A 14,863-nucleotide genomic window follows, 5' to 3' on the forward strand; every position below is an offset into this window, starting at 1 on the left:
ATATATGTGGCATGCAGTAGACTAATAGATAAGCAAATCATTAGTAGACCTGAATGACAAGAACTTGGAACTAGCATTTGGTGTTCCTCTTGTGACCAAAAAAAGCTTGGGGTAAATAGATGTGGCACATCACAACTGGTAGTTCTTAGGATCCTCTCTCTCTCTCTCTCTCTCTCTCTCTCTCTCTACACAGAGGGTTGTAGGACAGTGGATGCCATGCCAGTGTATGCATGCTTCCCTTCATATCTTGAATCCAAGTTTGTGTAAGGCTAAAGAAAGCCATTCCTTGTTAGAACAACCTTTCCCACCAACTGCAGAAAGAGCTTTTTCCTGTACCTATGAATTAATCTGCAGAACAAGCAGCAAGTAGAACAACCACAAACATGCAAGTCAAAAACCCTACATGATCCAATAGGATCCACCTTAAATTTGAGAGAGAGGTAACACAGATTGACTCACAAGATACATCATCATCAATAATTATTTAGTACATAGCCACTCCCCCCTGTTTCCAGTTCAAATAGGCAGCTTTCTTCACCATGCACCAGTGTGCAAACACTAGTGATGGAAGTTGTGTTGCTCTGACCACGCCCAGAGTGCAGATTGCTCATCTGTGCTGCAGAACATGTTGCAGAAGCCCTCATCCTTGGCTGTCTCCGACTTGGAGGAACGACGTGGTTGGGAGACACTCGATGGCCTACGCCTGGAGAAATCCAAATCGGTATCAGAGCTGGATGAGCCCTCTGTTTCCTTGTTGAGATTGATGGGCTCGGAGGGTTCCCTGTCTTTGAGTGCCAGAAGCTGAAGAGTTGGATTAGAATGCAAGTATGGAGGCAGGGAGATGTCGAGGAAGACGAACCATGTACCTACCTCGGAGAGAAGCTTCTTGTTCCGGGCTTGCAGGGCTTCGTTCTCGGTCTTCATGATCTCCAGCTGCCTCTTGAGCTCGTCGTGGTCCTTCTCCAGCTGCTTGATCTTCCACCTCGCCCTCCTGTTCTGGAACCAGACGGCGACCTGCCTCGGCTGCAGCCCCAGCGCCCTGGCCAACTCCATCTTCCTGTCCGCGTCCAGCTTGTTGCCCATCTCGAAGTTCCTCTCCAATGTCCGCACCTGCTCCGAGTTCAGCCTCCTCTTCTTCTCCCCGCCCGGCTGCAGCGCGTCGTCGGAGAGGTCCTCCTCCACATTCATCTCCTCGCAGGCCTCCACCCTCGAGAAGGGAATGGATCTGTTTCCCATGCCGCAGCTTGCAAGGTACTGCTGCTTCTCACCTCCGAATCGTGGTGGATCGGTGGGGAGCAGGGGAGACGTGGAGGTGTGTAGCTGCTGCTGGTGGTTCTCTTCATGAGCGGTCTGCAGCACCAAGTTTGCAGGGAAGAATAGCGGCATCCTATTGCAGGCCATCTGGTTCAGAAACATTGGTGGTCGCAGAAACTGATTGCTGCAGTGGTAAGAGGGAGATAGGAGCTTGGAGAAGAGAGAAGAAACACATGCATGGTAGTGGGAGGAGGAAGGACTCATCGGTGGAGTATATGAAAGGAAGATATGTGTACTGTCAAGAAGGACAAGTTGTGGAGTCCAGGTTACAGCTGGGGAGAAGTAGAGGGCCATCATCGACAGGTGAAGCAGATGGCATCAGCTCCTTCACGCAGCTCCAGAATCCAAGGGATGGTGACACAGTCATGGTCTCGGCCTCACGTTCTACCACCATAGACTTCTGCTCTCAGACAAGCATTGGAGCTCCTCCATCATCTTCATACATGAGGAAGATGGATTTGCTGGTTCGAGAGATGAGACTCCAGAATACAGTGGTTGCTACTCACCGAGGAACGATGATGGCATGGAAAACGCAGATGATGTTTCGGTAAGAATGCACTCTCAAATGTGATCCTTATTGTTCTCATTGTTCTCACTGTTTCAGCTACCACTCAAGAGTTCAATCAATTCAACTTTGGTGAATCGAACTACTTCAAAGCATTACTCACAAAACCAATCATGCTTATAGATAAAGCTGCCTTAACAATGGGTACTTTCTGTATTGGTCTATACGTATAAAATACATATATTTTGGGTATAATACACATCATTTATTTCATGTGGAACTTCTGCTAATGGCTGTGCACAGTTGCACCCATTGGTGATATGTGCACCTCAATTGACATTGGTTGAGTTAGAAATGGTGTATGCATGTCAACACTATTGTGGTGGAGTTCTTTCAATCTGACATGCACTGATGATTGAGTTCATTGGTGAGGCCTCCTTCATTTTAGAAAAATACTTCTCTGCGGACCTCAAATTATTCGAATATCGCTCGAATCGATTAGAAAGATTATCGAATGTAATTTTTGAAAACAATAATAATCAAATCACACTTGATAATTAATATTAGATCGACTTTAATATCATCTTTTATGATGTAATCCAATAAGACATAATATGTTAAGAAGTGTCTCATTAAATCTTTATAAACCAACTCAAATCTTTGCCACAGGAAAACAGTCTTCCTTTCTGTCGTCTACACAAATCTAGCAGATGGGTATCCAAAGAAGAAACGCATTTAACTGTAAACAACTGTCCGTCTGTTTCTCCGGTGAATGACAAAGAGTTGACTTGATGTTTCTCGGATGCCTGTGACTTTCAAGAAACAAAGATAAGAGAAGGGAGAGAGAGAGAGAGATGTGACAGGCTGAGAGCCGAGGCTGTCACACTCTCAATCCAAAGGCGTGCTCGAATCCTACATGCTTACCATAGGAAACCACTAAAGGCACACTTTAAGAGTAAGTTTTGGATCAAACAAACGAGTCATCATCATCAATGCACTGCTGCTGCTCCGCAGTTTGCATGCACACCGCTCCAAGTGTGATGCGTAGTATACGTAGCAGCAGCTTTCATGCATTGAAGAAAGAGAGAGAGGGAGAGAGGAAGGAAGGAAGGAAGAGAGGCGTCGTTGATGTGACATGATTGCAGATGGGTGGCCACAGTAGTTAATGCACCCATGTGCATGCGAGGGCACTCTTCTTGATGATTCCAAGGTTTCTCCATCCACCGCAATCTCCTCATCGAAGAAGAAGAAGAAGAAGAAGAAGAAGAAGCAGAAGTACTTTGACTCTCGAGGCTGATGAAACCTCCATAATCCTCAGACAACCCACCATGTCTGATGGCAACTCATACGGCAATGTTGTATTGCAACTAAAGCAACAACACAGTTGACGTAAATGCAAATTCTCCATATGTCAATGTTTATTGATCGAATTAGTTGACAGAAATCAAAACAATCGTAGCAGATGAGATAGTGGGTACAATGTAAACCCTAGAAATCTTAAAATATCATCATAATTCTATCCTAAAGAATTCCACATTCCTTAATATATGTATATACTTTGTCAAAATTTGACCAAGTGTAGATGGTTTAGTCAACTTCTATCACACGTATAATCATACCGAAATTATATCTTTTTTATCTTCCTATTATCATTAAATTAATTAAAAATAATAATTAAATTGTAATCTTTGATTTATAATTTATTTTGTAGTCTTTTTCCACAGTAGTTGGGAATGTTTTTGATGTGCAGAAGAATAAGTCTCAGTAATTAGTAGCTTAATTAACCTAAATAACCGATATAACTATCTGTATATATATTCATAACTTTTTGTGATTGTCTTTTTCTCGGTCTTAATATAATCCTATCTATCTAATACACCCTCGCACGTACACGTACACGTATACGTGCGAAGACGTAAATAAGGAGAGATCACCGACCCACACGGCTTCTTGGATCGGCAACTCTCTCCGGTACACCGTGCAGCATATCGTTCCTCCCACCTTTGCCACGTAACCAGGCTTGGGTGGGTCCCTCTCTCGGCACGCTCCTTCCTCGAAGAGGCTGAAGCGCGTCGCCCACTGGGAGAAGTAAGAGGAGGGAGAGGAAAGAGGACCACGGCTTCTTGCTTCCCCCCGGAGATCTCGGCGAGACCGCTACCACCGGAGATTATTTAGAAAAGACAGAGAGAGAGAGAGAGAGAGAGAGAGAGAGAGAGAAGGTGGGTCAAGCAAAGAGAGAGAGATGGAGGGGGAGGATGATGATGTTTTCTTCGGTTTGACTCCTGCGGGGATTTGATTTCGATTCTGATTGCTTCCTCGTAGTTTTCTGCCTCTTTCTTTGGTTGCATGTTTGCCTCCCCTGCGTCTTTCCGTTTGTCTCTGGCTCGTTCATGGCGGAATGAGGTGTTGGCTCTTCTTGGATTCGACTCCATCTGAAATTGACTTGCTGGATTCGAATCCTCCTCTGGAATTCCTTTTCAGTTATCAAGTTGTAACCTTTAATTAGTTTCTCCGATCAAAATCGAAGCTTTTGTGCAGTTTCCAGACGTCCGCTTGGTCATTAATGTCTCTGTTCAGTTATCATCTGAATTCCTTCCAATTCAATTTTCTTTCCCTTTCTTTCGGTGTCTTCCTTTTGTTTTTGATCGTGAATTCTCTATTTCTGCTCTGTTTGGGTCTCTCGGATCGATAGAAGGTTTCATCCGTTTGGGGTTTCTCGTCATCGAGAAATGCGAAAGAAGACTCTCTCTGGGAATGTTCCTAAAGATTACTCTTTTCGGATCGCGTGACGATCTCCCAAGGCGTTGCTGAAGTCCGTCAGCTCATCTCTCTTCGATTTCCCCTGTTTCTCTTCGCCATGGGCTGCACGGGCTCGAAGCAGCTCCGACGGGACAGCGGGCGGAGCCCCAGTCCTTATTCTCGCAGCCACTCCCTTCCCATCCGTTATGCTGGCGTCGCCGGTGGCCGGTCCGGGGATGGCCACAACGCCGTCGCCCTCTCCTCCACCACTCTCGGCTCCCTGGTGCTCGACCGCGGCGACCTCAGCTCCGACGACGAGACGATGGTGAAGAGCGCCACCAACCTCCAGATGGCGACCGCCGTCATCGCGAAGGAGCTCGGCCGCGCCAGGACGTGGTCTGAGATTACTGACCGCCGGATCCCCAAGACCCCGACGATGACTCCGCCCGACGATCCCGAGGTCATCAACGCCTGGGAGCTCATGGCCGGCCTCGAGGACGCCAGCCCCCTCAACCTCCCCCCCCCTGCCGCCCTCGACCGCTCCTCCTCCTCCCACACCTCGCACGACTCCCGTCGCTCGCCACCGGATTCCGAGCTTTCGAGTGGCTCGTCCTCGCCTAAACCGCAGTGGATGCAACTCAGCCCAGGGGACTCCGTCGTCTACGATTTCGACCCGGAGATCTTGTCCTCCTTCCGTCAGGCCCTCGACGAGCTGTCGCCGCAGCGTCAATCCTATTCCATCGATCAGCCTATTGAGCCCGACAACGTGGACGAGGAGGAGGAGGAGGAGGAGGAAGAAGAAGAGATGAAGAAGCCATCTCATGCAAGAACACGAGCATTAGAACCCGCCAAGGGGCCACCGTATCAGTCCCATTCCATTCCTCAGCCTCCCGAGTCTGAAGACGAGGAGGAGGAGGTAGAGGAGCCATCTCATGCAAGAAGACGAACAGTAGAGCCTGCCGAAAGACCACATCATCAATCCAATTCCATCTATCAACTTCCCGAGCCTGAGGAGGAGGAGGAGGTGGAGAAGAAGCTATCTCATCCAAGAACACGAACAGCAGAGTCCGTCGACAGCCGCCAAGTTCCAACACACACCAGCATTGTCCGAGCAAGGATCAACGAGTTCCAACGAAAGATCGACGCTAGGAAGACCAACATCAACGCCAATTCGGCAAAGGTGGCGCCTTCTTCCAAATGCCCGCCCGGCGGTGAGGGGAAGGTCGTCCTCTACTTCACCAGCCTCCGTGGGATACGGAAGACCTTCGAGGACTGCTGGGCCGTCAGCATGATACTGAAAGGCTACGGTGTTCGCGTCGACGAAAGAGACGTGTCGATGCATGCAGGATTCAAGGAAGAGCTAATCGACGTACTGGGGCCGGTGTACGGCGGCCATAGGCTGCCGAGGATCTTCGCCGATGGGAATTACCTGGGCGGGGCAGAGGAGGTGCGGCACCTGCACGAGGCGGCGCGACTGGGCAAGTTCTTGGAGTGCTGCGAGACGATGCCATCGCGGGGGAAAGGAGGCAGCGTCATATCGTCCTGCGAGGGGTGCGGCGACGTCAGGTTCGTGCCCTGCGAGACGTGCTCGGGGAGCTGCAAGGTGTACGTGGAGGAGGAAGAAGACGACGTCGGAGGGTTCCGGAGGTGCTCCGACTGCAACGAGAACGGACTCGTGCGGTGCTCGCTGTGCTGCTGACGCTGCGCCAAGTGTTCGACGGATTGCTGTTTCATGTACAGAAGGAGATGAAGGAAGCATAAAGGAGTTTTGGAAGGTTTATTTAGCTTCTTTCGTCTTTTTCTTTGTTTCAGTTCCATTTCCTCTTCTTCTTCTTCTTCTTCTTCATCATCATCATCCAATGCTTTGTGTTCTTGAGTGAGGAAGACACAGCTGAGAAACCCATCACCATGTAATAAAATTAAAGCAATACAACCTGGACATCAGGGATCAAATCCTCTGTTCTAGCTGTGCTGATTTGAAAGCTCAGCTTCTCATTCTTGGTCGTTGGGTGGTAGGCCACACCTCACCAGATTCTGAAATCTCAAAGACAATTCCATTGTTGATGCTGCAATCCAACAACTTGATGCATGTCAAAATCCTCCACACATTACAGTTCTGAGGCAAGCAGTGCAACCTTCACAGGGACTTGTCACTGTTGAGATCACTGAAAAGACCAATACTTTATCCCACTTTTAAGATTAATGTGGCCTCACATTACAGTGCTTATGACAGATAAGATTTGTTTTCAGAGCTTTATAGGTGGACTGTCACCACAAAGGGTCAGTAGCTTTACAGATCATTCAGATCCTCTGGAAATTGCACACATTACTCGATCTTAAACCAAAAGAGAAGAATGTATTGGAATCCATATCACCCCAAAAATACTAATCTGAAGACACAACAGTGTCACTGCACTCCTTAGCATTGGATCATGTCTCTTCCCCCAAGAAATTTGAGCAAGCAATTATTGGTATGTCATGGATCATAATCTGCTGAACACAGGATCTGAAAGAATTAAAAGGATGCTGTGAGTTGGTGTCAGAAACCTGGATTGGTCAATCTGGATCCTCAGACCCTAAATCCACTCTGTGATAGCCAGGTTGGTGCTGCATCTAAATCTGAACAAGAATAGTTGCATGCACAGAAGACAAACCAGAACGAGCTGCATAGATATGTTGAGGTGGGCTACCTCTCATTTCCACAAACACTTTTGTTGCATTGCGTATCCCATCACAAAATGAGATCTTGTGCCTGAGACAAGCGAAAGTGGAGCATAATGACCTAAAGAACAGCCTGATTTGCCTATGGATTTAAGGACAAAGGCCAAAAGATTGCCGGCAAAAAGATGAACTTTACCTGGAAGAATCTTTACTCAATGAGCATGTTCCTGCCACTGGGGATGGAGGACCAAAGCTATTCCTGCACAGAAAAGACTGCAAGCTACAGATCTGGAAGACATAACTGATTCAGATTTGTGATCAAGTGACAGAAAGAACAATTCAGATGCTATTCTAAGTTCATCTCATCGAGCCGAGGAAAACTGTCATCAGTGTGCGGTAGAAGCTTGGATCAGCTTCTCAACTTCTTTAGAGTCTTCATCATTTTATGCTATGCAGTGTCAGTTTAGGATATCACAAAGGATTCATCAATTCGTCGAATTGATGAGAGAGCTCTGTGCTCAAAGCAAGAGAGTAGATGAAATTGCGCGCTTATCGAGGACAATGATAGCTTGCTCAGCATTCGATTCCATCACAAGGTCAGTGATTCCTTCTCTGCTGGCTAGTCTTAAGCCCTTCCTGAATGCTGCAGGCTCGTTGCAGAGGCTTCCTTTCACAGCATTAAAATTATCACCTGCCAAAATACAAAATCCAGAATCAGTTCTTGATAAGATGGAGTGGGATCCATAGTCCTCTCGGATTGGGGTAGCAAAGTAAGAACATGTCTTCTTACTCCATGTGAGCAGCAGTGAGGACTAACCTTCCTCTACTCCATCTCGATGACCATCACCAGTAATAGGCGTGGAGGATAAGTTTACGTGCCAAAAGCTGTCGACATCTTTCGTGGCTGCCGTTCCCAAGTGGCGGATCCACCCGGAACTCGATTCGCCCACACAACACCGATAAGTCGCACGCGAGGCCGCCGGAGCAGCACCGTCGGTGGTGGTGGTGGCGGCGACCACCGGTGCTTGTCATTTCGGAGCTGCTGCAGTTGATGCACAGAGACTTACGAGTGTTTCGGATGCTTCCATTTGGGTAATTATTTGATTCGAAGAGAAAAAGATGAGTATTTTTTGTAATTAATAAAAAAAGGAGACTTTGCAATAATTCAATAAAAATTAATATTTTTTCAACAATAAAAATAAAAAAAATCCGAATATTTTGGATAAAAAAGAATTTTATGAACAGATTTTTGATTGGTTAGTGAATTATTGTGCAAGTGATAGCTCTCGAATTGAAGTCTATTGTGCTATTTAATGTAATGAATTTATAGAAAAATATTTTTTTGAGGAAAAAAAGAGATGTGAGGGGAAAACTAAAAAGTGAAAAGTAAATATGATTTTTTTATTATTCTAAAAACTCAATAAGTCAATAAAAATATTATTCTTTAGGAAGAATAAATAACCTTAGTAAGATTTTTTGAATTAAAATAATTGAAGGGATAAAAAGCAGTTGAGGGAAAGAATCAGATGGGAGAGTATAAATAAATAAATTAAAGGAAAAAAAAGGGAAAAGAAAAAAAGAAAAAAAAATAAAAATGAGAGGAAAAGGGAAGGGAAGAGAAGGCAATAGAAAGAGGGGCGGGAGGCAGCCAGAAAAGGGAAGGAAACGAGCTGCTCGCGGATGAGGCGCTGGGCACTCTGGGCACCGTTGTGAAAGGATCGCAAGGACGGGTCGAATCGAAAGAGAAGAAGATTACTCTCTCTGAGAAGCAGGAGGAGGAGGAGGAGGAGTACCAACAACAAATGTGAGAGAGGGGGAGGAAGAAGCGAGGAATAAGAGATCGTTACCAGCTTCTTTTTTATTCTCGAGCTGGCAAGGCTTCTTTGCCTCCTCCTCAGTGTTGTTAGTCCACATGTAAGTTCAAGAAATCTTCTTTTCTTCTACTTACCATGTTACTTCCCATACCCCCGCGTCGACAATGATAGGAGAAAAAGGATGATTTTTTGGCAGATATTGTGGGATTTTGGTAGTATATCTTTGCATCGCCTGCTGTAGATTGCGGAGAACCGAAAATTTTGGAATCTTTGGTGTTGTTTTGGTAGAAATTGGGACATCTGTGTCTGCGGTCGTCCTTGCTAGGGTTTTACCTCTTTAAGATCTTTTTTCTTTTGGTGATTGGTGTTTTTTTTTTCTTTTCTTACCCGAACGTTTGCATATTGCAGGATGCTTCCTTTTCTCGTGTAGCAAGATCGACAATTCTTCGTCCTGATTGGTTGGGTTCCCCGGAACACACGAAAGATTGGATCTTTATGGAAATTTCTGCTTGTCTGGTCTTTCTCGAGGGAATTTTTTCGGTTCTGAGTGTTGAATTTGATCCGCAAAATAGTTCGCTTGATCTGTATTCTTGTTGATGAAGTTTCTTTCTTTTCTCCCCTTTCTTCTTGTATTAATTTATTTACCATGCTGATGTTTATTCCTCTCTGGCAGATTGTGGATTCATAACTTTGAGAGGGGCATAGGTAGATATCTCAAACTTGTTTCCAGTGAGGGCCTGGATTTCGGTCGCGCGTCGAAAACATGTTGGAGAGCCAGTCGTTTTTGATCTCCAGAGCATTACCGAGCTCCTGTGAGCAAGAATCGAAATTGGCTTACATGACTTACCATCTCCTTGAGATCACTACCAACAAACACCCTAAGATCGTGGAATCTTTAGAGCTAAATGAAGCTGCTATGATAAAGAAGGCTAAATCTGCAGACGACCTGGGACCTCCCTTTCAGGAAGAAAAAGCATTGCCTCTTGATGAATCCAATTATAATGGCCAGCACTCTGATACAAATTCTCTTATTGGTCAAATCGGCTGTGACATGTCTATAAAGTGTCTCCTTCACTGCTCTCGGTCGGACTATGGTGCCCTTGCATCGCTGAACCGGGCTTTCAATTCCCTGTTCCGGACTGGTGAGCTCTACAAGCTACGGCGGCAGACTGGGATCATCGAGCACTGGGTGTACTTCTCCTGCAACATACTTGAGTGGGAAGCATATGATCCCTATTGTGGGCGCTGGATTACTCTTCCAAAAATGCCTCAGAATGATTTCTTCATGCGCTCTGATAAGGAATCGCTGGCTGTGGGCACCGAGCTCCTCGTTTTTGGAAGGGACTACACCTCTCGTATTGCCCATATAGTGCTGAGGTATAGCATTCTGACGAATTCTTGGTCCCAAGGTATTGAAATGAACTCCCCTAGGTGCTTGTTTGGATCCGCCAGCTTTGGTGAAGTAGCTATTGTTGCCGGTGGTGTAGATGCTCAAAATACTATATTGAGTTCTGCAGAGCTCTATAATTCTGAGACGCAAACATGGGTAACACTTCCTAGCATGAATAAACCAAGGAAAATGTGTTCAGGTGTCTTTATGGACAACAAGTTCTATGTGATTGGCGGAATGCGTAGCCCTACCGAATTGCTGACGTGCGGGGAAGAATATGATACAGAGAGACATAGCTGGAGGGTCATTCCAAATATGTCTCTAGGACTGAATGGTCCAAGTGGTGCACCTCCATTGGTGGCAGTAGTCAATAATGAGCTATATGCAGCTGATTATGCAGAAAAGGAGGTCAGGAAGTATGACAAGGAGAATAACTCTTGGGTCACTCTTGGAAGATTGCCTGAGAGACCAGATTCAGTGAACGGTTGGGGTCTAGCTTTTCGGGCTTGTGGTGATCGACTCCTAGTGATCGGTGGACCGAGGGTGCTTGGAGGAGGGATGATTGAACTAAATTCATGGACACCGAGAGATGGACCTCCAGAGTGGAAACTGATTGCTAGGAAGCACTGTGGAAGCTTTGTGTATAACTGTGCTGTAATGGGCTGCTGAGATTTGTCTGAAGATACGCTGCATATCTTCTTGCAGTACGAGTATGTGCAAGATTGGCTGGTCAAAGGGCATAAAACACCGATTGTGCCAGGGCACTCTGGCTTTTGAAAATTTCAGATTTGATAGGGCAATCACTTTCTACTATGTAAAACTCGAGATACATCTTCCTTTCATCTTCTAGCTTTGCCTTCATCTAATCTAAAGCCAAATATATTTAACTTCTTCCAAATTGCCCTTCAACAGGATAGTGTTCTCGTGGATCATGCAGGAAAATGGCACATAATAATTCGGTGTAGCTGCATGTTCATTGGTACCCTTGGAACTCTTCGAGCTTGTTAGCTTTACAGTGTACTACTCCTCAGCCATTTCATTGTTATTGCCACTTTCTTGAGGAAATAAAATTGATCATCAATTTCTTGTATATTTGCGCTGATAATTTTACTTCTTTCCAGCGTACTGCTCTTGGGCTTAAGTTGATATTCGTGTGACATTTTTCTCATCAATCTCATATTTACTAGTATGTTTTCTCAGAAACTGTTTGGGTGTATCCTTTGCATCGTACTTACTGTTCTTGGGCTTAAGTTGATGTACATGTGACATTTTCCTCATCAGTCTCATGATTACAAATATGTTTTCGCAGAAATTGTATTGGGTGTATCCTCTGTAGTTGAAGGTTTATTTTATGTAATATGCATGAACATCTTCATCTAATTCTCTGTGTAGGTGATGTCAGTCATCAAACACTGGATTCCTCTCCTCTCCAATTTAAACATGCAAACTTAGGAAGATTTCTGAGATGCAACCCTAGTTGGACAAGAATGGAGGTAATTAAGAAGTCTGGTCAACTTTCATACTTGGACTAAGTTAGACAATGGATTTTCTTTAATCTTGGCATTACTCTGCTTCTGCTTCATCCCTGTAAAAATGATTAAAATGTTAAACCTTAATAGTCACATCTACTTATTACCTGAAGCATGCTGTTTAATGTTTCCAGCTCTGCATTGTTAGTTTAGTTATCCTACAGATAAAACTGAAAGAAGACATCTGTAGTATTCTTATACTACAGATAATAGGAGGTTGGAGATTGATAGATCTTTATGCTCTTGATGCTTGATAGACCATTCTTGATACATATGCTCTGATGTCGAAACCGTAACATTAAGAATAATGTTCTTATTATTTTCAGCATTACATTAATTTTTTTACTTCCTGTTCAAAGTTGCTAATTTGACATCACAATGAACTCCATACTTGAAGCAAGAAACCACTTTTTTATCTGCTTTTTTGTTTTATTAATATTTTGCTTTTATGTTTGTGAATATACAGGATAATGTTCTTATTGCACTAATGAGACCATCATATTTTGCAGAATCAGAGGGGGGTAGTCGAGTTGCAAGTTTTATGGGGTTCTACTCGTATGTTTAAGATTGAACTCTTTTAATTACTTTTCTATGCCTGGAGTTTGATGCTTGCCCATTGTCCATCTCGCATCTGTCTTTTTTATGGATCCATAAGGATGAAGATTTACTGTGAAAATATATGTGCAATTATCGAACATATTAAATAGAAGAAATTTATTGATGAGGTTATTTCCCTGAGCTAAATGCCTGCTGTTAAGAGTGGGAAGCTGTTTTCTGTTAATGTGGCTCCATCAGCCTCTTGTATGTTTATATCTCCGTTTCTACTTGTGCTGAGGTAAAATTATGTAAGAAAAGAGTTTCTAATGCATCAAGGTTTCATTTGGGTTTCTTTGCTGGTAAACTGAAGAAGGATCCATTTCAAAATGGAGGGCTACAGCAGACTTTCAATTTGATATATAGGTTAGAAGAAGCATTTAATTTGGGATCTCCGAAGCAATCGTTTTAGCAAATACTTAAAAGGTAATACAAATTATAAATATAGACTTTTTGAATGACAAAGGATTAAAAGATAGTTTATCACGGTCAAAAGTCTCCAAACTTTAGATGCTACCTCAAACGTCCATCTAATCACGTGTCATCTGTATATTATTATGTGGAGTTAGAAAATCTTTAAAATGACTACTTGTATGGTTTGTTTCTATGCAATTTTGTCTTTGCGTAATGATTGCATATAACTTGTATTTAGAATTTTGAAACAACCGCAAAAGTCAACCAAAATAGGACAACCAAACCTATTATAAGCCCTTTACATGCTATGTAAAGCATAAACAAAACCGAAAGACACGAATATACACGAGCATTATATTGAACCTTTTATTTACAATTTTGTCTGTGACATTCTTCCACACTTATTCCTTCGATGTCCTCGTCGAAGCTTTTGCGGATGCTACATCTCTTCGCCTTTGTTAAATATTTAATCTTTTGCTCTAGTTGCAACATGCCTCTTGACTCTCAATTGCTCTCCGTTATTGTTTTTTTAGTAGTTGAACTTTGATTCGTTATGCTACTTCAACCTACCAATGACTGACTTTAATATGAGGTTACCTAAGTTATGGTGATCCTTGTTAGTTCCTACGGATCCTCTTGACTCTCAACTGCTCTCCGCCATTGTTTTTTGAGTAGTTGAACTTTGATCCGCTATGCTACTTCAACCTGCCAATGACTTTGACTCTAATGTAGGGTTACCCAATTTATGATGATCCTTTTTAGTTCCTGCGGATCCTTTAGATGAAAGAAAAGATCTTTCTTGTTTTGCGCTAGTCTCTTAAATATCTCGCACCGATTGAACTAGGTAGATGCTTGTTGGAGCTTTAATAAGCATCGATTCACCGACTTTGAAAATTTTGAAGTCTTTCGTATGTAAAATGTCCATCAATTCCTCTTCCACTTAGTTATTGCCTCAAAGTATGTCCTCATCACTTTTACTTTCGATTAGTATTTTGTTGAAAAATAAAGCGGACAATCTACTCTCGGTAGCATCAATCACCATTTATGAGGATTTGACAATTGTTATCTTCCACTAAGTTTTTTCGAAGGGTCTTTGAACCTATGTAGAGCTCCTCCTCTGCTATATAAATAAGAGAACTGAGATACTCAGTTTTACCCATTTTCTTAAGAGTTAAGAAGACAAAGGTTATTTACTATGCTTGCCTCCTCGAGTATTATACTTCATGTATCAAAAGGGTTATACTTCATACACCCGAAGTATTTGTACTCCTTGCATTGAGTTATCTACTGCAATTCACCTTCTCATTACCATCGAACTTTTGGAATGCAAAAAAGTCTTGGAGTAAAATTTTACCCTAACTTGGAGCAAATCTGTAATAGTTTTGGTCGCCTTTGGGATTGTACCATCTTCTTTATCATTTCTATCATCTACTCCTCTAAAAAGAAAAGGTATAGCATTGCATACTGCCTATTTTGTTCATTAGTCAAGCACTCATATATCGACCCAAAGTCTCTTACTTTCAGCTATTTTGATAAGAAGCTCGTTGACACTAATCTTTCGAAGTACCTTGGTCTTTGCTTTTCAACCTTGCCTCAGTACTTAGAATTTGTCTTTACATTATCCACCTCCTCAGCCTCTTTTATGACTAAGCACTCTCCCTTCATGAGACAATGGATCGATGACTCTATGAAAATTCCACTTCTGCAATACCATGGCACTACCATGCTTATGGCCTTGCTATCCGTCACCTCATATTTGCATCCCTTACTTCACGATTGATAAATATATCTCTGCAATACTATGACACTCCTCCGAGTCCACATCCGTTCTAATTAATACTTGGTTTTGGGTAGCTAAGTCCCTTTAGACTCGTTGCCACTTCTTCGCCCATTTTGACCACCT

The 14,863-nt window shown here is 43.5% G+C and overlaps 3 protein-coding genes across 14 annotated transcripts; 2 read left to right on the forward strand and 1 right to left on the reverse strand.

Annotated features, from left to right (window-relative positions):
- Window positions 1-22: 22 nt before the first annotated feature.
- On the reverse strand, window positions 23-1,991 carry LOC135643294 (homeobox-leucine zipper protein ATHB-23-like). Of its 2 annotated transcripts, none has more exons than XM_065160082.1 (2): window positions 871-1,991; window positions 23-785 (listed from the first exon to the last, which is right to left on the reverse strand). In XM_065160082.1, exons 1-2 carry the CDS (start codon window positions 1,609-1,611, stop codon window positions 474-476), a joined length of 1,053 nt encoding a protein of 350 aa, XP_065016154.1. In that variant the 5' UTR covers window positions 1,612-1,991; the 3' UTR covers window positions 23-473. The 2 variants fall into 2 exon arrangements, with proteins under 2 accessions (XP_065016154.1, XP_065016155.1); XM_065160083.1 differs by having other exon boundaries at window positions 23-801.
- A 1,933-nt stretch (window positions 1,992-3,924) lies between these two features.
- Window positions 3,925-6,516, forward strand: LOC135643093 (uncharacterized protein At3g28850-like). The gene has a single exon (XM_065159660.1). It carries the CDS (start codon window positions 4,677-4,679, stop codon window positions 6,255-6,257), a length of 1,581 nt encoding a protein of 526 aa, XP_065015732.1. The 5' UTR covers window positions 3,925-4,676; the 3' UTR covers window positions 6,258-6,516.
- A 2,318-nt stretch (window positions 6,517-8,834) lies between these two features.
- Window positions 8,835-12,681, forward strand: LOC103992422 (F-box/kelch-repeat protein SKIP11). 11 transcript variants are annotated; one of them, XM_065159666.1, is made up of 6 exons: window positions 8,835-9,133; window positions 9,442-11,237; window positions 11,336-11,440; window positions 11,545-11,609; window positions 11,816-11,916; window positions 12,462-12,681. In XM_065159666.1, the coding sequence occupies exon 2, from the start codon at window positions 9,797-9,799 to the stop codon at window positions 11,090-11,092; it is 1,296 nt and encodes a 431-aa protein (XP_065015738.1). In that variant the 5' UTR covers window positions 8,835-9,133; window positions 9,442-9,796; the 3' UTR covers window positions 11,093-11,237; window positions 11,336-11,440; window positions 11,545-11,609; window positions 11,816-11,916; window positions 12,462-12,681. The 11 variants fall into 11 exon arrangements, with proteins under 11 accessions (XP_065015738.1, XP_065015734.1, XP_065015737.1 ...); XM_065159662.1 differs by having other exon boundaries at window positions 9,442-11,440; XM_065159665.1 differs by having other exon boundaries at window positions 11,336-11,609.
- The last annotated feature ends 2,182 nt before the right edge of the window (window positions 12,682-14,863 follow it).

The sequence above is a fragment of the Musa acuminata genome, chromosome BXJ3-7 (assembly GCF_036884655.1).
Source record: "Musa acuminata AAA Group cultivar baxijiao chromosome BXJ3-7, Cavendish_Baxijiao_AAA, whole genome shotgun sequence".
NCBI lineage: Eukaryota > Viridiplantae > Streptophyta > Magnoliopsida > Zingiberales > Musaceae > Musa > Musa acuminata.